This window comes from Podarcis raffonei, chromosome 14 (assembly GCF_027172205.1).
Source record: "Podarcis raffonei isolate rPodRaf1 chromosome 14, rPodRaf1.pri, whole genome shotgun sequence".
NCBI lineage: Eukaryota > Metazoa > Chordata > Lepidosauria > Squamata > Lacertidae > Podarcis > Podarcis raffonei.
This window is the reverse complement of record NC_070615.1, coordinates 17882271-17903507: the sequence shown is the minus strand read 5'-3', so window position 1 is coordinate 17903507 and position 21237 is coordinate 17882271. Positions and strand designations below refer to the sequence as shown.

The window sequence follows — 21237 nt, the reverse complement described above, 5'->3', positions numbered from 1 at the left end:
AACATTAAACATTAACAACTTCCAATTCAGCCCAGCATTGCCTAGTCTGATTGTTAGAAGTTTTTCAGGGTCTTGGGGAGAGATCTTTCCTGGTACCTGGTCCTTTTAACTGGAGATGCCAGAAAGTTTTAATCTGATACCTTCTGCATCCAAACATGCACTCCACTACTGAGACATAATCTCTCTCCAAATGTTTGTATGAATGTTTATTGTTACTGTACTTTATTACCGTAATACTGTGGTGCACTTTCTGTTTACTTTGTCTTGTGATCTTTCAGGGCAGCAAGAAAAACATTTTGGAAGGGATAATCAACTTTTTCAATCAGATGGATAAAAAGCAAAAAGAAGAGCAGGGAAATTCAGAGTGAGTCCCCTCTTATATTCTCATTTTTCTGCTCTGATATTTGTTACTCTCTTTTCCCTGTAAGGACACCTTCGATTCTGGGGCAAATGTGTTGTTTTAGTTTCTCTGTGGTTGTCCTTATTCCATCCCTGCCACAACTGTCTTTCTATCTTTGGCCTCTCTGTGACTGATTCTTTTCAGATCAATGGACCTTGAAGAAGCCACAGTGCCCCTGGACCAACTTCGCCATGTGGAAGGCACCGTCATTCTGCATATCGTGCTGGCTATTACTCTGGACCAGGATTTGGGAAAAGAGCTAATAAAATACTTAAAGGTATATCAAATGCATAATGCTGATGCTGAGGATGTCGCTGATATGCCAGATATTGGTAGCATTAATCTGTTTATGCCAATGCTAGATATAGTTTGGTCTGTGTTGATAGCAGTCTTCTAGGACTGAACTCACCGTGTGGGACATTGTTCTGACCTAAGCTAATTGTGGCTTGGAATGCCAGTCACTCCTAGAATTCTGTGATGTCTTACCTGCTTTCATTTTTTTTCAGCTGGGTGAAATGCTTGCTGGCTTTGGAACTGTGTTCCTGGTTGTTTTAAGCCACACTTCTTTATGTCTGATTTATAGGGAGCTGTGGTGTAATGTCATCTTACCACATTAAACAATTGCATTGCTGAAACTGGCAGCTGAAATGGGGGGTGTGGCTCTGTGGGTCTGATGCTTGTTCCCAGGTTAATAAATTATGATTTATTAAATCAGGAATGTTACATCCAAATGGAGCCCCTCTTTTGCAGAAAGAGAGACACAAAAATCAACGTAATCTGGCAGCCCTGCTTATGTTAACCCAACCACATGGACCTAGTGGCTGCAAGACAAAGAGAAAGGGGTAGAAGGGAGATTCAGAATTCAGCTCTGCAGCATTTACACAGCTGTGGGAGCAAAACAGTCCCAAGCGCTGCATTTATAGCCGAGCAGTTTCTCAAAGAGGACTGTGTTAGGAAGGCTATCTGTAAGATGGTCTCTTTTCCTGTAAAAAGGAGAGCGAAAGGCTTTACACAGGCTTGAACCAACTCTGCTGCCTAACCATCCCCATCTTTTGTTGAAGTTTTGGAGAGAAAAGTATTTGGGGCACAAGGATCCAGAGGGGCTTGGAGAATGCTGTGATGGCTTCTGCTATCCAAGTGCAAACTTGGCTTTTGACTTTTGTTTAGAAGAGCTGAACATTCAGCCAAAGCTGAGAACTATGTGTCCAGATAACTAAGCCAATGCTAGCTGTTGCAGAAAACACTGAGCTACATGAATCAATGGTCTGAGTCACTATAAGACAGCTTGATGTGGAATAAATTACATGATGAAACAGATTCAGTGACATAGCTGCCAAGCTTAGTCCGCTGAGACAAGAGGAACACTCATGTCCATTACTGGTCTAACTTCCATTCTAACTATAGTTTTAAATGAAAAATGAAACATTTTTATACATCTCACTTATAAATATATATATTTTTTATCTCATTATAAATATGAAACCCTCTAACTTTCTCCATTTGCTTGATGCTTTGTAGACTGAGCAACAAGGGGATCTTAGCAAGGTCTTGTGTCCCTTCAGCATAACCATTCTGCTCTCAGTGACCAGAATACACCGATTTGAAGACCAGGTATGTCTTTCCCTGTTAGCGCTTGACTACATCAGTGAGCCTGATAGAGAATATTTAGGTGGGCTGATGGAGCTTTTAGCTGGCAGGTTTGTTCACGCAGTGTTTGGTTCTGGCTGGGACTCTCAGTGGTGGAAATTGGACAAGCGTAATCTCTCTTGCCCACTCAACTTTTGTGCTTTAGGTCTTTGACTTTTTGAAATCTTCAGTTATGAGGAGCTTCAAGGACAAGCAGTTTCTTCAGGGTTCCAAGTTCCTGCAGGAATTGTCTCCTCAAAACTATGACATATCTGCTGTGGTTTTGGAAGTTGTAGCAAACAGGTGAGTTTCTGCAGTCTACCAATGAAGAACTTGATGGACAAAGTTCTCACCGTTTCTCTTCTCTCTCCTCAACCCCTGGCATTATTCTTTGATAGTAATGCACACATTTAGGAAGTGGGGAGATAAGGATGCTGTAGAGTATTGTTGCCTTTGCAAAAATGCCCGGTTCTGCCCATGCCCAAGAATGCACATAAAAAGAATCTGCTTATGCCCATCTGGTTCAGCAACCTATTCTTACAGTGGTGAATCACATGCATATGCAAAGCCCGTAAGCAAATGAATAAAAAGTAAATGTTCTTTTAAAGTTGCTGTCTCCCTCTCCCTTCTTTTAATGACTCCATCCAGTGTGTTTGGTTGGGATCATGTGACTCGGGGCCTGGTGGATCTTGGATTCATCCTGATGGACTCCTATGGGCCAAAAAGAACTTTGGGAGGCAAAGTTGTGGAAACGAACCACGGCCTTTCTAAAACTCCAGCCCAGCAAGCTTGTAAGTTGGGAACTGATCTCCTATTGGAAGCCTTTAAGGTAAGGAGATGCCATTATAGGGAAACAGCTGTGATTTATATTATCTTCTCCAGTTCTTTGATAACATTTCAAACATTGTTGTTTCTTTCAGTTAAAATTGGAGCCACACCTTTCTTCCTTAAATCCAAAAATGTTTACTTTTACACCATATAAGAGAAGGAATTGCACACCCCTTGTACGTTCCTGCACGAGTCACAATTCTGAGCACAACTTATGATTAGGCTGAGCTAAGCACACAGTAGTGATATGCACACATTTTGAGGTTGGCTAGCTGCCTTTGTCTGCCCCCAAAGTGACTGATCCATCATCCTTTGCCAGAGGGACATTAATTCGGGTGAGGGTCTTTCCTTCCACTTGCTCCATAGTTAGGGCTATGTTAGTCACAGCAGCAATATTGGAGTAAATTTTTTTTTATGGTGTGATAAATCTGCAAGTCTGGCTACAGCCTCAAAAGTTGACCTATGACTGAATTTTAGTGTCCTGTCTGCTTTCAGGTCCATGAACCGATCAGAAGTGAAATACTGGAGCAGGTCCTGAACAGAGTCATCACAAATGCAGGCTCCCCTATCAGCCACTTCTTAGGTAACTGTGAAATGAGCAAAGGGGGCACATTAGTGCAAGGGAAATCTCACGTCGGCACAGTTTGATAAAACAGCTTCTTGGTTTCCATCCTACACCTCAACTTCAGAAGGGAGTGGTGCTCCATCTGTTTTCCAGAGCCATAATTGTCTGTCTTTAAGAAGTAGAAGTCTCACATAGCAGTCATACTCTCTTGTGTAAAAAGGTAAAGGTAAAGGACCTCTGGACAGTTTAGTCCAGTTAAAGGTGACAATGGGGTTGTGGCACTCATCTCGCTTTCAGGCCGAGGGAGCTGACGTTTGTCCACAGACAGCTTTCCAGGTCCTGTGGCCAGCATGACTAAACTGCTTCTGGCACAACAGAACACCATGACGGAAACCAGAGCACAAGGAAATGCCATTTAGCTTTCCGCCGCAGCGGTACCTATTTATCTACTTGCAGTGGTGTGCTTTCAAACTGCTAGGTTGGTAGGAGCTGTGTCAGAGCAATGGGAGCTCACCTAGTTGCAGGGATTCGAACCGCCGACCTTCCGATCAGCAAGCCCAAGAGGCTCAGTGGTTTAGATACTCTCTCATGTACCTTATTGTTATTATATGTTTTGTTGTTTTTGAAAAACTATACCAGTCTTTCCATTTACAGAAAGGGAGTTTATGCAAAGAAAGTCCAAGGGAGTTTATGCAAAGGAAATCACACCAGATTGCTGCCAAACTTAAAACACCAGTGGTTTGTAGCAGTTGTAGTCAAAATGTAGTTTATTTCCAATTTGAGCCCCAGTTGCATACCAAGTTATTTCCCCACACCCATTTTATCCTCATAACAACCTTGCGATGTAGGTTAGGTTGAGAGATGGAGACTGACTCTAGTTTGCTGAGCTTCCTGGCTGATTAGGGCTTTGAACATGAGTCTTTTTGGTCTTTGTGTGAAATACTTAGTGTCTGCCCTCAATCCTTAGTGAGTACATATTTGAAGAAGTCAGTTGTATGACCTCTTAACTTTCACTGTTCTACTTTTTTTGGAAGGTGACTTCATAATTTGTGCAGTTGTCTTTTCTTGATCTGTGAACCTACGAATCAAATGCACTTCTTTTTCTGTCCCTGGCTCCTGACATCTTGGCCTTCTCTTTCTCTTATTGAAGGCTGCAGCTCTCCTCGTTACCGTTTTCTCTTTCAGATCTGTTGTCCGGTATTATCCTGTCTGCCCCGCTCATCCTTCAGCAGTCTTCTTCAAAAGTCGCAGAGGCCTTTGATCATTTGTCATTCCTGCCTCTTGACACAGTACAAGGGTTGCTTAAGGCCGTGCAGGTAAAGTTATATTATACTAGTCAGTTTTCAGCTCAAAAAGTCCTCAAAATATCTTGCGAAAGAGTGCAGCATATTAAAAAAAATACTTTGAAATATGTTACTACTCTTAAATTCATTCATTAAAATATCTTTTTACCTCTTCTTTCCATTTAAAGTAAATCCTTGAGGCACCTTGCAATCTCATCCGTGTATTTAAAAATCGATAAAAGATGGAAACGGCATGGGATATAAAGCACTTCAGTTAATGTTTCGGAGATCATAGAACTCAGCAGGCCAGACGATTGCTGGAAAACAGATGTTTCTGGATAGTGGCATAAAGTTGTTGTGGAGAATGTGGCTCATAGATTCGGAATGACTGACGTGGCTCATTGATTATGCTGATACAATGTCCTCCTCATCCCTCTCTTCTTGGCCTTCCTGTTGCTGCTGCTGCTGTTGCTCCTTTAGCGAAACTGCAGAGCACTTGGTTTAATGTGTTCTTTTTTTCTCCCAGCCGCTGCTGAAAATTAGCATGTCCATGAGGGACTCCCTGATCCTTGTTCTTCGCAAATCAATGTTTTCTGGGTAAGCTGCCATTTTTTATGCTTTCAAAATAAATAGACATCTATGGAGTTCCTTGGTTTCCCTACTCCCACCCCTCACTGCTTTTATCACATAAACAACAAATGTCGAAAACGGATGTAACCTGGGGAGAGTCCCAAGAGCCAGATGGGGTCGCCTGGAGTGCCATACGCTCCAAATTCTGCATGCGTTAGCTTTTTTATCCAAGGGCTTACCCACAGCTCCATTTGCCCTGCCACTCTCTACCCCCTGGCTGGGAAAACCCAGTCTCTAGCGCTGAATCAGAGCAAACAGCAACTGGGTTTTCTGCAGATTGCTGTTTGTTCTGATTTAGCACAAAATAGTAGGTTTTCTGCTTGGACCCATGACTTTCTAGGCACAGGACAAGTGTGGGCAAGCCCTTTCCTGAAGCCTCGGGGGAATTAGAGTTTCTCCACGACATGAAAAATGAACCAAAGTTCATCATGCTTGGTTGATAGAAATAATTATTTATAATGGGTCCCAATAATAAAATGTAAAAATAAGTAGCTGTCTTTAAAAAACAGGGTTGCTGTCTTTTAAAAAACAACACACACCACATTTTATCCACTTGATCATACCGTAAACAAGCAACCCTGCACACCTTTGTGGTTTTCCACTCTAGGTTTGCTTGCTTGTTTGTTTGTCATTTTATCTCTTCACTCCAACTTTTAAGGGAATTCAGCTCATCAAGCTTTGTCTAGCATGAACAAGGTAGGGAGGACAGGGTGCCCCAGAATTCTCAGCAGAAGCATCCATGGGTGTCCTTAATTGTTCTCCCTTGCCTCTGTTTCCATCACAGGCAGCTGGAGGCCCGTAAGTCAGCAGTTGCTGGGTTTCTGCTCCTCTTAAAGAATTTTAAGGTTCTGGGTAGCTTGACCTCCTCCCAGTGCAGCCAGGCAATTGGTGCGAGTCAGGTAAGCAGCCAGCAGCTTCCCAAAGGTCCTGTGCAGCCTCAGGTGCATAGGGTTGCGGCTTCAGTCATAATAAACCAGAGATGATTTCTCATGACTCTGTTACTGCCTTCTAGGTCCAGGTGGATGTTCATACCCGCTATAATGCAGCAGCCAATGAGGCCTTCTGCCTAGAAATCCTGGGCAGCTTGAGGCGATGCTTAAGTCAGCAGGCTGATGTCAGATTCATGCTCTATGAGGTAAGGAGGATCCTTTTGGCCGTGGTTCCACATAATTTCTTCGGTTCAAGCAGTGTCAAGGTGGTGGATTAATGTCAGCATCTGCAGGCCTTTGGGAAGCTGGTTCCTGGTCTTCTGGTAAGTGTTTGTGTGCTGGTGTGTTGTAGCGCTCTAGTTGTATAATACCCTTCCGCACCTCTGCTGTGCTTCATAGCAGTGCGATGGGACCTGATTTGGTTTTGTGTGTTATATTGTGAGGATCAGTTTTTGCTTCTTAGCATAGTGGCAGGCAGCAGAGGCAACATGGTTGTCTTCCATTGCCTACAGTGATGAAATTTGCCTGTGAGAGTTTTTAAAGGCTCTATTATTATTTTTTTAACCTTTCTTTCCTCTCAGGGTTTTTATGATGTCCTGCGGAGAAACTCCCAACTGAGTAATTCCATTCTGGAGATGCTGCTGTCTCAGGTATATGGCAAGATCAAAACATTGCAGGCTTGGTTCAGACAGTATGACAAACCATAGTTTGGTATTGCACATCCCAGCCGTAGGCTCACATCCTCTCTTCCCCCCAGTCTTCCCCTCCCTGTGTGATCTTGGCTTCTCGGTCAAGTCAGGCCTTTATTGTGCATAGCCAAGGGCCATTACCAATCTTAGTTTCTAATTCTGGTTTCAAATTCAGGTTTATAGGGAAAGTACAAACCAGAGCACCCTGGTTCGGACAAAATGGCAGCCTTAGACCCGAAAGGTTTTTCTGTTACCATTTTCTGTTAGTTTTTAAGATGCCATAGGACACTTCATTGCTTTTGCTATCTGGTGGGGTAGCAGAGTTTACACAGCAAGAGGTAACTCATAAGATGACAAGTGAGGACGTGCATCAACTTAGAATCTTATCCTTCTCTTATTTTTTTAAACCTGCTGCTTATACCTGCGTTTCTGGCTGCCACCATTGGGAAATGTACAGTCATTGATGGTTTAACCAGGGATGGAGAACCTTTACATGGACCTCATTCCCTCATTGGCAACCTTCTCAGGGCTGCAAGCTTGTGGCGGGCAGAGTAAGAAGTAAAAAATGGGTGGGACCTGGGGCAAAAGTGGGCAGAGCAACTGAAGTGACTCTTACGGTAGACACTGTGTGTGTTTGCTCTCCATCCTTCATTCATAAAGCAAGAGGTATTATCACAGATCAGGGACGCGGGTGGCACTGTGGGTTAAACCACAGAGCTTAGGACTTGCTGATCAGAAGGTTGGCGGTTCGAATCCCTGTGACGGGGTGAGCTCCTGTTGCTCGGTCCCTGCTCCTGCTAACCTAGCAGTTCAAAAGCACGTCAAAGTGCAAGTAGATAAATAGGTACCGCTCCGGCAAGAAGGTAAACGGCTTTTCCGTGCACTGCTCTGGTTTGCCAGAAGCGGCTTAGTCATGCTGGCCACATGACCCGGAAGCTGTACGCCGGCTCCCTCAGCCACTAAAGCGAGATGAGCGCCGGAACCCCAGAGTCGGCCATGACTGGACCTAATGGTCAGGGGTCCCTTTACCTTTATCTATTATCACAGATCAGGGACTCGTTCCAGCTAGGCGAAATCATTCAAAGTGGGTGCAAAGCATTGTCAGTGGAGGTTGTGGCCTGGGGAGAGTCTTGAGGCTCAGGTAGAGAGGTGCTCGGAGAGCTACATTTGGCCCCTGGGCCTGGGGTTCTCCAACTCTGCTTCAAAGCTCCTGAAACTCAAAACAAGTATTAGAAGCCGCCTGGTGGAGGGGGAAATAAAACAGATGGAAGGTCAGTGAGCCGTGTATCAGTTACATAACAGAGAAGGAAAATGCACATACAGTGGTGCCTCGCAAGACGAATGCCTCGCAAGATGAAAAAATGCGCAAGACGAAAGGGTTTTTCGGTTTTTGCGTTGCTTTGCAAGACGATTTTCCCTATGGGCTTGCTTCGCAAGATGAAAACGTCTTGCGAGTTTGTTCGCTTTTTTCTTAAAGCCGCTTGAAGAGGCGCAGTTGCAACCGACCGTGCTTCGCAAGACGAAAAGCATCGCAAGACGAAAAGACTCGCGGAATGAATTAATTTCGTCTTGCGAGGCACCACTGTATCTTGAACAATGCACTTGAGATGTGGATTCATGCTCCCCCCTCCTTTTTGGACAGATGTACAAACTCCCAAACTTGGGAGTAAGCTGTCTTTCCTGTTTCCAGGTGAAGCTGTCTGTGCAGAAGGTTAATTGGCTTCCCCTTGTGTCAGTCATAAAGACACTTCCTTTCCACCTTCCTCTCTTGCTGCCCAGAGAATTGCTTTAAGTTTAAAAACAAAGGAGCATAGAGTTGGTGATTGGTTGTTTTTTTAACTCTTTAAATGGAAAAACATGTCAGGCGCCTAGGAGGGGTGGGGAAAGCTGGTCTAAATGGGAGCAGGGGGAGGTGGGAAGAGAGGGTTGAAAATTGTGCTGATGTATATTTGAGCCAGGTATGTATGTCAGTGGATCTCACACACGGTGGTGGAAAAAAACTATTCCTGTTCCTGGGCAGAGAAGTGTGAGTAGGAAGTATGTATATGTTTTCACCCTAGTTCAGCAATCCTAAGCTAGGGAAGATTTATTTCATCTTTCTAACTTTAATTCAGATGCTTAGCCTTTCTCCCCTGTTCCCTCTCCTGCCTAGCAGTAAAGTGGGATGATTCTCACTTGTAAAATGTTGTTCCTTATTTATTGTGGCAGATAAAGCGGTATTATGAACCAGAACCTGACCTGCTGCCCCCGTTAAAACTAGAGGGATGCATCCTGGCTCAGAGGGACCAAATCTTCCTGCAAGAACCTTTGGTGAGAGCATTGAGAGATTGAGTCACTTGGATAATGGCTCTTAAAAGTTTGTTTTCACTTCCACTGATATCTGGAGCTTGTAACTAGCATCTTTCAAAGGAAACTGCCAGCATATTTCAAATAAATTCAGAACTGGCACCACTACAGACGCCACATATTACCCATTCCATATTTGTAGGAACTTGAACACTTAGTGTGGCAGCACCTGAACTTTGGAACTCCCTGCCTATTGAGATCAAGCAGGTGCCATCACTGTAGTCTTTTTGGCACTTACTAGACAAGGGACGCAGGTGGTTCTGTGGGTTAAACCACAGAGCCTAAGACTTGCCGATCAGAAGGTCGGCGGTTCGAATCCCCACAACGGGGTGAGCTCCCGTTGCTTGGTCCCTGCTCCTGCCAACCTAGCAGTTCGAAAGCACGTCAAAGTGCAAGTAGATAAATAGGTACTGCTCCGGCGGGAAGGTAAACGGCATTTCCGTGCCCTGCTCTGGTTCACCAGAAGCGGCTTAGTCATGTTGGCCACATGACCCGGAAGCTGTACATCGGTTCCCTCGGCCAATAAAGCGAGATAAGTGCCGCAACCCCAGAGTCAGCCACGACTGGACCTAATGGTCAGGGGTCCCTTTACCTTTAGACAAGCCTACCCAGATGCTTAGAAAGTTGGGGTAATTTTAATCCGTTTCAGTATTTTTACTTTTGTATGTTTTTAAAGTACGGTTGTGAATTTTCCCTCCATTTTATTGTTTTATCTTTTTTGTAAACCACTTTGAGGTTTGTTTTTTTTAACAATCAAGCAATATATAAATTTATTAAATAAAATAAATAAATAAATAAACTGCAGGTCCTTTTATCTTAAACAATGCATTACTCTGCACTGCTTTGGAAGAAAAGCTTCCAGAGCGGTTAGCAGCTGCTGGGTCTGAATCAGAAGCACAAGGGAGTAGGCTGGGGGAGGGTTAAAGGCCCACCCGCACCATTAGTGAAGTGGCGTGGATGGTGTCGTGTCCAGTTTAGCCCTGGCAGAACAGATTACTGTATAGCATAAGTTTTCAACCTTTTTTGAGTCCAAGGCTCCCTCAGTGTTCCCTCAGCCTCCTCTCCCCTCTCCTTAGGAGTCCTCCAGGCAGCTGCTGCTGCCCCCGCTGGTCTCTGAGCTGCCCCCCTCTCACCGCAAAGAGGGATGCCTCCCAGAGGCACCATTCGCCTGTGGAGCTTTTAGCCAGGACTGCTGCAATAAACAGCTGTACAAGCCTTTGGGATGCAGAGATGCAAGAGGACATCAGAGTAGGGAGGGAAAGGAAGAGGGACAGAGGCCAGTGTTGCCCGCAGCACCCCTGGCCATCATTCAAAGCACCCCAGGGTGCCACAGCACATTGGTTGAAAACCACTTCTCTATAGTATTAACCCCTTTGTGCATTAATTTGACTTAAGCATGGTGGTTATATGAGGCTGGTATCTGTGGCAAGAACATTTTCCTGAGGAGGGAAGAGGCATCTGAGCAACCTGCATGACCATTAATGATTGATGCTGCAATTTCCTTCAGGCTCACTTACTCTGCTGTATTCAGCATTGTCTGACCTGGTATAAGAGCACCTTAAGCCTGCGCCGACAGGCTGAGGAAGAAGAAGAACAAGAAGAAGAAGAAGATGATGATGATGATAAGGGTCTCCAGCAAGACTTGGAGGAGATGCTGGAGTCGATCACACGGCGAATGATCAAGAGTGAATTAGAAGATTTTGAACTGGTAAGTTAGGAACAGGAAGGGAGAAGACTGCTTCTTTCTTTCTTTCTTTCTTTCTTTCTTTCTTTCTTTCTTTCTTTCTTTCTTTCTTTCTTTCTGCAAAGCCCTGGAGATGAGATTTTAATTTCTTTGCTTTTTATGCTCAGGATAAGTCGGCAGACTTCTCTCAGTCTACAGGAGTGGGCTTGAAGAACAATATCTACGCTATTTTAGTGATGGGCGTCTGTGAGGTCCTGATTGAGTACAACTTTAGCATAGGGAATTTCAGGTAAGGAATGAAATTATCCTCCCTCCCTCTGCCCTCCATCAGCATATAGCCAGCAGGACTTCCCAGCTGCAAACTGCATGGGGTAGAGCTTGCAAGTTCAGCACAATTCCTGATAGCAGAAATAGTGAAAAAACCTAGATGGTCTGGTTGACCTGAACACTTCGACCCTTGACTAAGTCTCTGAAGGTTCTGGGTTCAAGTGACTGCCAGTGGTGTTAATCCCAGCTCTCTTCATGTAGTAGTGGTCCTTTAATCCCAGTAGGATGGAAATTAGTTCAGACATTACTTTGTCCTACCCTCCCTCAATTTCTTTTAAAACAGCTTTGCAAATGGGTCTATCAGAGTCCAACTAAGTTACCCGTCCATTCTAGTGAATGACTAATATCTGCATGTTTGTCTGTGTTTCATGAGTGAAACATGAAATAAAAATACCTAGGTTCTGTTTTGAAATAGTTTGTCTCATGGTTTTTTGCATTTTTATTTCTGCAATGCGTGTTGCAGCAAGAACAAGTTTGAAGATGTTCTGGGCCTGTTCAAGTGCTATACCAAACTTTGCGAAATCCTGAAAGAGAAAGCTGGGAAGAACAAACCCACTTCGGCAAATAAAATTGCCAGAAGCTTCCTTTCCATGGGCTTTGTGTGCACATTACTTACAAGTCTCTTCAGGTAAGGACCTGTGTTTCAAGGCACATTCATCTAGGGCAGGGGTCTGCAACCCACGGCTCCGGAGCAGCATGTGGCTCTTTTACACCTTTGCCGCGGCTCCAGGGCGGATACTAGCGAGGGGAGGAGGCGCATTGTGCGCCCCGACACTCCCCACTGTGGCGGGCGCTGTACTGGCTGTGACGTTGCATGGGGGCGGTGTGTGCGTTAGTCACGCACCGTCCCGACGTCACCTTCCCGCCCGCTGTCAGATCAGAGGGCAGCGGCACGCATGCTTTAAATGTCGCAATGGTTTTGCGGCTCCCAGGTTTTTTTTTCTTCGGAAACGGGTCCAAGTGGCTCTTTTTGTCTTAAAGGTTGCAGACCCCTGATCTAGGGTATCTAGAAATTTTGCCTCTCTCTTGATGCCTGAATGTGCTTTTACCTAATTTGAGGGGTAGCTTAAGTCACCTGAGATTACACCACTTTCTCCTCTGGCTCCATCCCTGATTCCTTTTTGCCATCTTGACAACCATTGAGAATTTGCGTTCTTCTGATGCCCCAGGGACTGTTCCCAGAACCACGAGGAGAGCTTGGCCGTTCTGCGCTCCAGCAGTGAGTTCATGCGCTATGCTGTCAGTGTGGCCTTGCAGAAAGTACAGCAGTTGGAGGAGACAGGACAAACAGATGGGCCTGATGGGCAGAACAGAGATAAGATGTTCCAGAACCTCTGTAGAATCACTCGGTGAGTCCCTTGGCCTGAAGACTTTGGTGTGATATTCGTAAAGGGTACCTCTTAAATATCTCAAGCTCTTACATATTAAAAGGTGGAGAAAGAAAACAAAGAGGAGTTTGAAACTAAGCCACTGTTGGGATTCTGAGCAAGTAGCCTCTTGGTCTTTGAGGCCATTGAGCAGCAGACTTCTGCAGTAGTTAGTTAAGTCAAACTGTTTTGTACGCTTTTTGCAATATTGTAAACAAAGTTATCGTACAGAGGTTTCCAATAATAAATTCAGCTCTATAATATAGGCAGAAGATACTGCCATCATAAAGTGTATCTAGGCAAGAAGAATATGCATCCTGAATATTTTTTATCCTTCTGGCTTGAGAGAATCCCCGAGGCAAGAGAAATGAGCTGTTCCTTGAAGCTGCCTATCTTAGGTGTGCCGGTGGTTCCCAATGATAGCAAGCAAACCTGAGCAGATGTTCATCTGCCATGCCTCCCCTGACTCTGCTCTTCCTCAAGGACAGTGGGGGCAAAGGGAAGTTAAGAGTCCATCAGGCATTTCTGCTGTTACTGGTATCCATAACTCCCAGTCCTCAGCACTCTTGACTGTTGGAGGCAATGCAGAGGCAGTGATTCTTAAAATCCTCTCCCCTACCCTCTTGCTGATGTTGCTAACTCCCACAGAAGCTACAGGGGTGGGGAGGTAGGCTTCTAGGCTTAATACTCAGCAACCTGATGTTTTCCATCTCTCTGGGGCAGGAATTCTTTGCCTAAGTTGTGTCCACCCACCCCGCTCTGCTCTTTCTCAACGGCAGCAGGGGCGGAATGAAGTCCAGGGGAGGACATACATTTTTCTGGGTCCTCTACCCAAATTCACCAGCTACAATGGTGAACGATACACTAGTGGAGGGATGCCAGGTGACAGCTAGGTTCCCTGCACAGGCTGCAGCATGTTAAGTACACAACTGCCAACCCCGATGGCTATGTTCTGCCTCCACCGTCAGAGGCAGTGATGCTTCTGAATATGTTGCTAGAAACCACATGAGGGGAGAATGCTCTTGCACTCAGCTCTTGCTTGCAGGCTTCTCACAGGCTGGCCGCTGTGAGAATGGGATGCTGGACTAGGTGGACTCCTGGCCAGTTCTTATTAGGATCACATTGTGCCACTGAAGACTGGGGAAGTCCTAGCCATAAGGAAGGACTTGTCATAAGATGTCATAAGATGCACCCACTCAGCAGGGTGCAGCTTGTCAGCTATATATATAGTGGCCAACCAAGGATTTGATTTTCATTCTGTTTTTGCTGCCTGCCTAAGACAGCAGGAACCTGAGAAATTATCAAGCAGCTGGCGTGCCCATTGTGTGGCTTGCTGGCTGTGTTTGGTTTTGTTGGCCACAAACTGTGCAGGCCTGACTTTGACTGTACTAACTTTGCAAGAGGTGCATGTAAGAGATGACCTGACGTGAACTTCTGCCCCCACCCTCCTTTGCATGCATGAATAGAGAGTTAAGCACAGTAATAGCAGATGAGTAGTTTGGGTGCAAGGGTTGGCTGTTCCTAGTCATCACACATGGCCATTAAGCCTGCCTTAAATCACCCCCTACTTTACCCCTTTCCCCAAAGAGTCCTGCTGTGGAGATACACCTCAATCCCAACCGCAGCTGAAGAATCGGGCAAGAAGGAGAAGGGCAAGAGCATCTCACTGTTGTGCTTGGAGGGTTTGCTGCGGATCTTTAATACCGTGCAACAGCTGTATCCAGCAGAGATCCCACAGTTTCTGCAGGCACTGGGTAAGCATTAAGGCTCTTTTTTGCTGAATGGTCAGTGAAGGGGCTAGAAGTGTCTTCGGAACACTCCTGCGGAATGCTCTTTCTGTAAAGATTCTGCAGGCCTCTTCTTTGTTAACCTCTGGGTGTCCACTAAGCACTTTTCTATGCTGCCAAGCTTACGCAGACAATTAAGAAAGCTATCTTCTGTCATAGTGAACTGAGTTTTTGCATGACTTTTTTTATTGTATATGCATATAAAATTGTTGTAGACTACTGATATTTTTTTAAGAAACTGCAGCATACAAGTATTTTTATAAATATAAACAAATATACTGCTGACCACTGCTTTTCAAAGCAATGATAGTCTCCATGTATATAACTGTGATGAATTCTCTCTCCTGACCTCAACTTCTACCTTGTTGCCATTCTCCCTCCTCCTTTTCGCCAGATATTGCAAACGAAGATGTGGAAGAAAATGGGAACATAAACGTCACTGAGAAAGCGGCCTTTCAGATTCGACAGTTTCAGGTGAACTGCAGAAAGGTGATGTTGGGGTTGAACTGCTTGAAGGGATGGATCGACTCTTGTTCAGGAGGATGCAGGCAGAGATACTGGGCCTGTGCTTTCAGTTCGCTGCTTACAATTGCAAAGCCGTTGAAGCAGATCTAGGAAAGGAGCATCTCCTACTTAGGGAATTGCCTAAAAATACTTGGACAGGAACAGAAAGTTTGTCTCAAAAAGTGTTCACCCCACCTTCCTCCCCTCCTTTCATTGCTTTCCTACATTTGTTGTTTGCTCATGAAATCCATTTTCCTTTCCCCCTCCTTCTCAGAGGTCATTAGTGAACCAGCTCAGCAACGCTGATGATGACTTCAGCAGCAAGGAAGCACTTCTGTTAATCAACATCCTTGCAACTCTTTCCAAACTGTTGGAGCCCTCCTCCCTCCAGGTATATACTGCAGTGTGATGCCACTGGCCTGATCCACCAGCCGTTCCTCATGTTTAAGCTGGTCTCTAATGTTACATGTAGGGATGCGGGTGGCGCTGTGGGTTAAACCACAGAGCCTAGGACTTGCCTATCAGAACGTCGACGATTTGAATCCCCGCAATGGGGTGAGCTCCCGTTGCTCGGTCCCTGCTCCTGCCATCCTAGCAGTTCGAGAGCACGTCAAAGTGCAAGTAGATAAATAGGTACCGCTCCAGCGGGAAGGTAAACAGCATTTCCGTGCGCTCTGGTTCGCCAGAAGCGGCTTAGTCATGCTGGCCACATGACCCGGAAGCTGTACACCGGCTCCCTCGACCAATAAAGCGAGATGAGCGCCACAACCCGAGTCGGCCACGACTGGACCTAATGGTCAGGGGTCCCTTTACCTTTATGTTACATGTGGACCAGCCCTCAGTCCAATCTATCTGATTAAACTCTAGCTTTTAATACGTATCATTTATTTATTCTCTCTTAACTCTTCTGATCTGCCTTTCAACCCACATTGAAAACAGCTTTCATGGTGGCTTTACAACAACATAAACACTAATAATTCTGTACTGAGAAAAGTCACCCTCTCTCTTCTTGTGCAGTTCATGCAGCTGTTATCCTGGACAGCCAAGATTTGCAAGGAAACTAGCCTAGGTAAGATTTCTGACCAGGTAAGACTTCGTTCCCCTACCTTAGGCCTTATGACGTCTGCAGCTTAGGTCAGGGGTCAGCAACCCGCGGCTCCGGAGCCGCATGTGGCTCTTTTACACCTTTGCCGCGGCTCCGGGGCGGATACTAGCGAGGGGAGGAGGCGCATTGTGTGCCCCGACACTCCCCACTGTTTTAAATGTCGCAATGGTTTTGCGGCTCCATTTTTTTTTCTTCAGTCCAAGTGGCTCTTTTTGTCTTAAAGGTTGTAGACCCCTGGCTTAGGTCATCAAATGAAATGTAGCATCCAGGTTTAAAGAAAGGGTTAAATAAATTAATGGGAGATAAGGTACCCAAAGTTGTTTGACAGAAGTTCAGGCCACTAAACATCTTCATGCGACCCAATGCAAGTGCAACACTGCTTGATTTCCTCGACATGATTAGGTTGCATCCTGTGGGATCACATTCTCTTCTTTCTCTCTCCCTTCCTTACTTACCATTTTTGGAGCTGCGGTCAGCATTATGCCTGTTTCGGTGTTTTTGACAAAAGCAGCACTAAATAGCACTTTTTAGCCCTCGTTAGTTAAAATTATGATAAGAGTCTGGGTGTCATGCTAACTTTAATTTGCTGTGAACATGAGAAAAAGAGATTAAGCAGTGTTAGATTTGCAGAAGGCCTGTTAAGAGATGGAATGCTGGGCTGGGTTGGTTGTTGCCCTGACCCAGTAGACCAGCCATGGTGTCTCCAAAGCTTACTTGTGTTTTCGCTCTCCGCAGATGACGCCCCTTGCTGCAAGGGTTTGTTAGCCCTGCTCTTCAGTCTGCATGTTCTCATCAAGAGCCCAGGCAGTGTATTGCGTGAGCTTGCCCAGGATATCCATGCTCAGCTTGGGGACATAGACCAGGTAAGAGATCAGTTGGGCCTTTTAGACTGAGCTTATCAGTCTGCATGCATTTGCCAATGTAGAGCTTGTGCGCTTGTTCTGTATCCCCAAATCCCCTTCCTGGATATAGCTGTTGAAAGAAGGTAGAATCAGGCTGGTGTAGTGGTTAGAGTGTTAGACCAGAGAAATTTGGGTTCAAATTCCCATTTAGAGACCAAGCTCACTTGAGTGACACTGAACCAGTGACTATTATCCTATCCTACCTCGTGGGGTTGTTGTGAAGATAAAAAGGAATGGTGGAATAATAAGAATAAAAATGATAGGTATCTAAATTACTGCTTGTTTCATCTTTTTAATCCCCCACTCTCTGCCTAGGATATTGAAATGGAGCACCAGCCCCACTTTGCTATTGTGAACGCCAAGACAGCAGCTCCTACAGCTTGTGTGAGTTGGTGTAAAACAGCAGCAACAACAAAAACTAGGTTCAAATTTAATAAAAAGTGGTACATAAATGTGACAAGTAAATTCTACTTGGCAATTTCCTGTGGCTGCAAGGCACAATGTGCTATTCAAAGCAATTTATTTCTCTCTTAGAGCCAGTGTGGTGTAGTGGTTAAGAGCGATACTCGTAATCTGGGGAGCCGGGTTCGCTTCCCCGCTCCTCCACATGCAGCTAATGGGTGACCTTGGGCCAGTCACACTTCTCTGAAGTCTCTCAGCCCCACTCACCTCACAGAGTGTTTGTTGTGGGGGAGGAAGGGAAAGGAGAATGTTAGCCGCTTTGAGACTCCTTCGGGTAGTGATAAAGCGGGATATCAAATCCAAACTCTTCTTCTCTTCTTAGTTACTGATTTTGAGTCGAGCAGAGAAGGTCCTCGAAGAGGTGGACTGGCTGATCAATAAGATGAAGAGTCATTTGGGACTGGAGGCAGCAGGTAAGAAAAAGAACAGTAGTTCTCAAATGGTGTCCTATTGGGTTGTCTCTTGTTAAGAAGTATGAACAGCTCAGCTGACGATTCCCACTCTCATCCTTATTGTCAAGTCAAGAAAAAACAACACAAGATCAGAGACAAAAGGCCCTTTGGCACAGTTTTTAGGAAAAGACCCCAGAGAAACAAGTTTTCATAGGACAAAAAACAGTCCATCTGCCCCAAACATGGTCAACTCTGTGAAATGGTTTGAATTAAGCTCAGGAACAAATTTGTTAATCAATACAGATGACAGCCACATTCTAGACCAACTGAAATTTCCAAACTGAATTCAAGGACAACACCAAGTAGAGCTTGTTCCAGTAGTGACCGGGATATGATGACCAAGGCCAGCATCTCAAGGAAAAGACACATAAATCAAAGCTGTAAGAAGTGAACTTAATTGATGATGCTGCTATTTGACCAAGCAGGAACTGGGCTTGAACTTGGAACATGTTTAAACTGTGTACCTGATTTTTAAAGGGGAGTGCACACCCATTCAAACAGGCTATGTGACTATTTCTAGATCTCAAGGACCTTTGTCTTTGTGGTTTTAACGAAGCTTTTTCCTTCCTTTTGTAGAAGATGCCTCTCAAGCAACAAACCCAACCCAGCCTCTGGAAAAGGCAATCATTCTTCAGCTTGGGACTTTGTTGACTGCATATCATGAGCTGGTACAAACAGCCTTGCCTCCGGGAAGCTGTGTGGACACACTGCTCAGGAGTGTCAGCAAGATGTACACCACTCTTACAAGCCTTGTAAAATATGTGAGTGCTCTTGACCTGAGGCATGAGGTTTGGGTTTGAGGGCCTGATCATCAACTTTCCCTAAGCTAGCTTAGCCTGGATGCCTAAAAACTGATGATGGGCTACTCTCAGGTAGCCAGTAGTGCATAGATCATGCAAGTTTGTCTCTAAAATGTATAATCTGCTATCTAGCCTGACTAATTCTTATGGTGCTTTACGTTAGCCTACTTGGGCAGAAAATCCCTGTGGAAGGGCACCACTACTAAGAACATCCTGACTCTTAATAAATTGCTACCTGCCAAATTTCAGTTGAGGGGGGCACTGAAAGTGTTATTTCTGTAGGATCTCTGCTGCTGATCTTACAAAACACAAATGCTAACAGGCAAGGATGCCCAGACCATTTGCATTCTGTAGCAGGGAGTTCCTGTGGCTTATATACCATGTCCTCTTGCATTGCTTTTTTTTTTTAGTATCTCCAAGTGTGCCGAACCACAACATGGGCGATTCCAGGACGGCTAGAAAAGCTGGTGGGTGTTACATGATCCTGTACAATGCCTGTTAGTAGGTGCCGAATAATAGTTTCTGCTTTAATTCTGGAAGAAAATTCTTGGAATAAGTAGCATTATCTTCTCTAGGTTAGACTCTCTGGCTCCCACTTGACCCCCCAGTGTTATGCCTTCATCACATATGTGCAGGTAAGCCAAAAAGTTGAATTTCCCATTTCACACTCCCAATCCCAAACAGTGCATCTATTAACCTAGGGGAAAACAGCATTTACATATGCTGACGGCACAGGAGGCATCAACCTTGCTGAAGCCAAGTGGGTTTGGGTCTGGTCAGTGCCTAGATGGGACGATACCTGTGCTTGCTGCCTTGAGGTTCATTTAAAGAGACTGCTCTGTTTTGAGTTTTAGTGAAAGCTGTGATGCTGAGGAAGCTAAATTCTGTACCCGGCACAATTTCCTATGCTCTCAGCATAAATAGCCCTGCTCATAAATGCAGAGAATGCTGTTATCAGTGGCAAGACAGGAAAATGAGAATCCTAACAATAATAGAAAAGAATGGAACGTATTCTTCTGACTAAACCAAGTCGTGTTTTAAATCTGGGAGGTACTGATATGAATTTTGGCACTATCCTACTCTTACTCTGTGTTCTGTGCAGCAAAAAACTGCGTACTACAGAATTGTCCTGCCCTTATTTAACGAAGGTGTGGTATGGATGAGGGGCTCAGTATCTCCTGCAAAGGTGGATTACGATTGCAAAAAATGACTTCTTCAGAGTGAGGACTATGGAAAGGTCAATGGGAAGACCAGAACTGAAGTAGCAAGAAGGGAGAGGGGGATAGGTCTGGATTAAACCCAAATATAAATTCAGCAATGAACATTCCCTGTAAAAGGGGCTTTCTCTTTTGATGGATTGCTCCAATGTTTTATACCAGCTTGTTCACCCTCTTAATACAGAGACTCAATCCCCTATCTTTACATGTCAAGCAACTTCTCCTTTCAGAATATCCAGAGTGAAACCTTGAGCATGGCAGGAGAAAAGAAAAAGAAGAAAAAGGAGAAGACAACAGCTGAGGTGTCCACTGTCATGGTGAGGATGGTTATTTGTGCCGTACTTTGCCCAGAAATACACTGGACCCTAGGGACGTGGGTGGCGCTGTGGGTTAAACCACAGAGCCTAGGAATTCCCGATCAGAAGGTTGGCGGTTCGAATCCCCGTGACGGGGTGAGCTCCCGTTGCTTGGTCCCTGCTCCTGCCAACCTAGCAGTTTGAAAGCACGTCAAAGTGCAAGTAGATAAATAGGTACTGCTCCAGCAGGAAGGTAAACGGCATTTCCGTGCGCTGCTCTGGTTTGCCAGAAGTGGCTTAGTCATGCTGGCCACATGACCCGGAAGCTGTACGCCGGCTCCCGCGGCCGATAAAGCGGGATGAGTGCCGCAACCCCAGAGTCAGCCACGACTGGACCTAATGGTCAGGGGTCCCTTTATCTTTTTACACTGGACCTTTAGTTATTTAATTGAGATTCAATGGGATGTAAAGCTTTAAGTCTTTGCTCCTTCAGTAGCAGAGGATAGCAGCATAAACTACTACTGAATACTCACAGGTGCAATTTGAATTGTGGAGGACAGATAAACTTGGACAAAGCCTTGAATAGCTATGTTTTTCAAGTCAGTTTTGTCGCTCAGAGGTCTAATCAAATTCAGAGCATCTATATCTCCCTAGCATTTGGTTCCTTAATCATGTGGATAATACTCACCCTGAAATGATATTTAAAATATTTGAAAGGCCTACATAGCTATTTACTGTGAGATCCTGTAATTGTGCTGCTGCTGTATTTAATATACTTCAATGCTTTCCTTCCATCTGTAGGCCAAAGTGTTGCGGGAATCTAAGCCAATTCCTAACTTGATTTTTGCCATAGAACAATATGAGAATTTTCTGATCCATCTCTCAAAAAAGTCAAAGGTAACATTCCAAGATAAGAATGTAGCTGCAACTTTCGGGCACACCTTGGCAATTAACTTCTTAGGATAGCTCAGCTGGTAGAGCATTAGACTCTTAATCTTAGGGTCATGGGGCCACACTGGGCCAAAAGATTCCTGAATT

At 44.9% G+C, this 21237-nt stretch overlaps 1 protein-coding gene across 3 annotated transcripts in view; it reads left to right on the top strand.

Annotated features, from left to right (window-relative positions):
* Positions 1-21237, top strand: part of FANCI (FA complementation group I) — a 30305-nt gene that overhangs the window by 7023 nt on the left and 2045 nt on the right. For 2 of the 3 annotated variants that reach the window (XM_053365334.1, XM_053365333.1), the window contains exons 10-37: positions 279-364; positions 545-677; positions 1919-2011; positions 2193-2329; positions 2675-2855; positions 3350-3437; positions 4605-4735; positions 5229-5299; positions 6117-6231; positions 6345-6467; positions 6843-6911; positions 9159-9260; positions 10804-11004; positions 11148-11269; positions 11771-11935; positions 12477-12656; positions 14262-14428; positions 14856-14935; positions 15240-15356; positions 15983-16034; positions 16806-16933; positions 17288-17356; positions 17757-17847; positions 18463-18647; positions 19097-19153; positions 19262-19321; positions 20134-20220; positions 21001-21096. In XM_053365334.1, coding sequence (XP_053221309.1) covers positions 279-364; positions 545-677; positions 1919-2011; positions 2193-2329; positions 2675-2855; positions 3350-3437; positions 4605-4735; positions 5229-5299; positions 6117-6231; positions 6345-6467; positions 6843-6911; positions 9159-9260; positions 10804-11004; positions 11148-11269; positions 11771-11935; positions 12477-12656; positions 14262-14428; positions 14856-14935; positions 15240-15356; positions 15983-16034; positions 16806-16933; positions 17288-17356; positions 17757-17847; positions 18463-18647; positions 19097-19153; positions 19262-19321; positions 20134-20220; positions 21001-21096 — 3186 coding nt within the window. The remainder of the gene's footprint in view (positions 1-278; positions 365-544; positions 678-1918; positions 2012-2192; positions 2330-2674; positions 2856-3349; positions 3438-4604; positions 4736-5228; positions 5300-6116; positions 6232-6344; positions 6468-6842; positions 6912-9158; positions 9261-10803; positions 11005-11147; positions 11270-11770; positions 11936-12476; positions 12657-14261; positions 14429-14855; positions 14936-15239; positions 15357-15982; positions 16035-16805; positions 16934-17287; positions 17357-17756; positions 17848-18462; positions 18648-19096; positions 19154-19261; positions 19322-20133; positions 20221-21000; positions 21097-21237) is intronic. The other variant, XM_053365335.1, reaches the window with a different exon arrangement.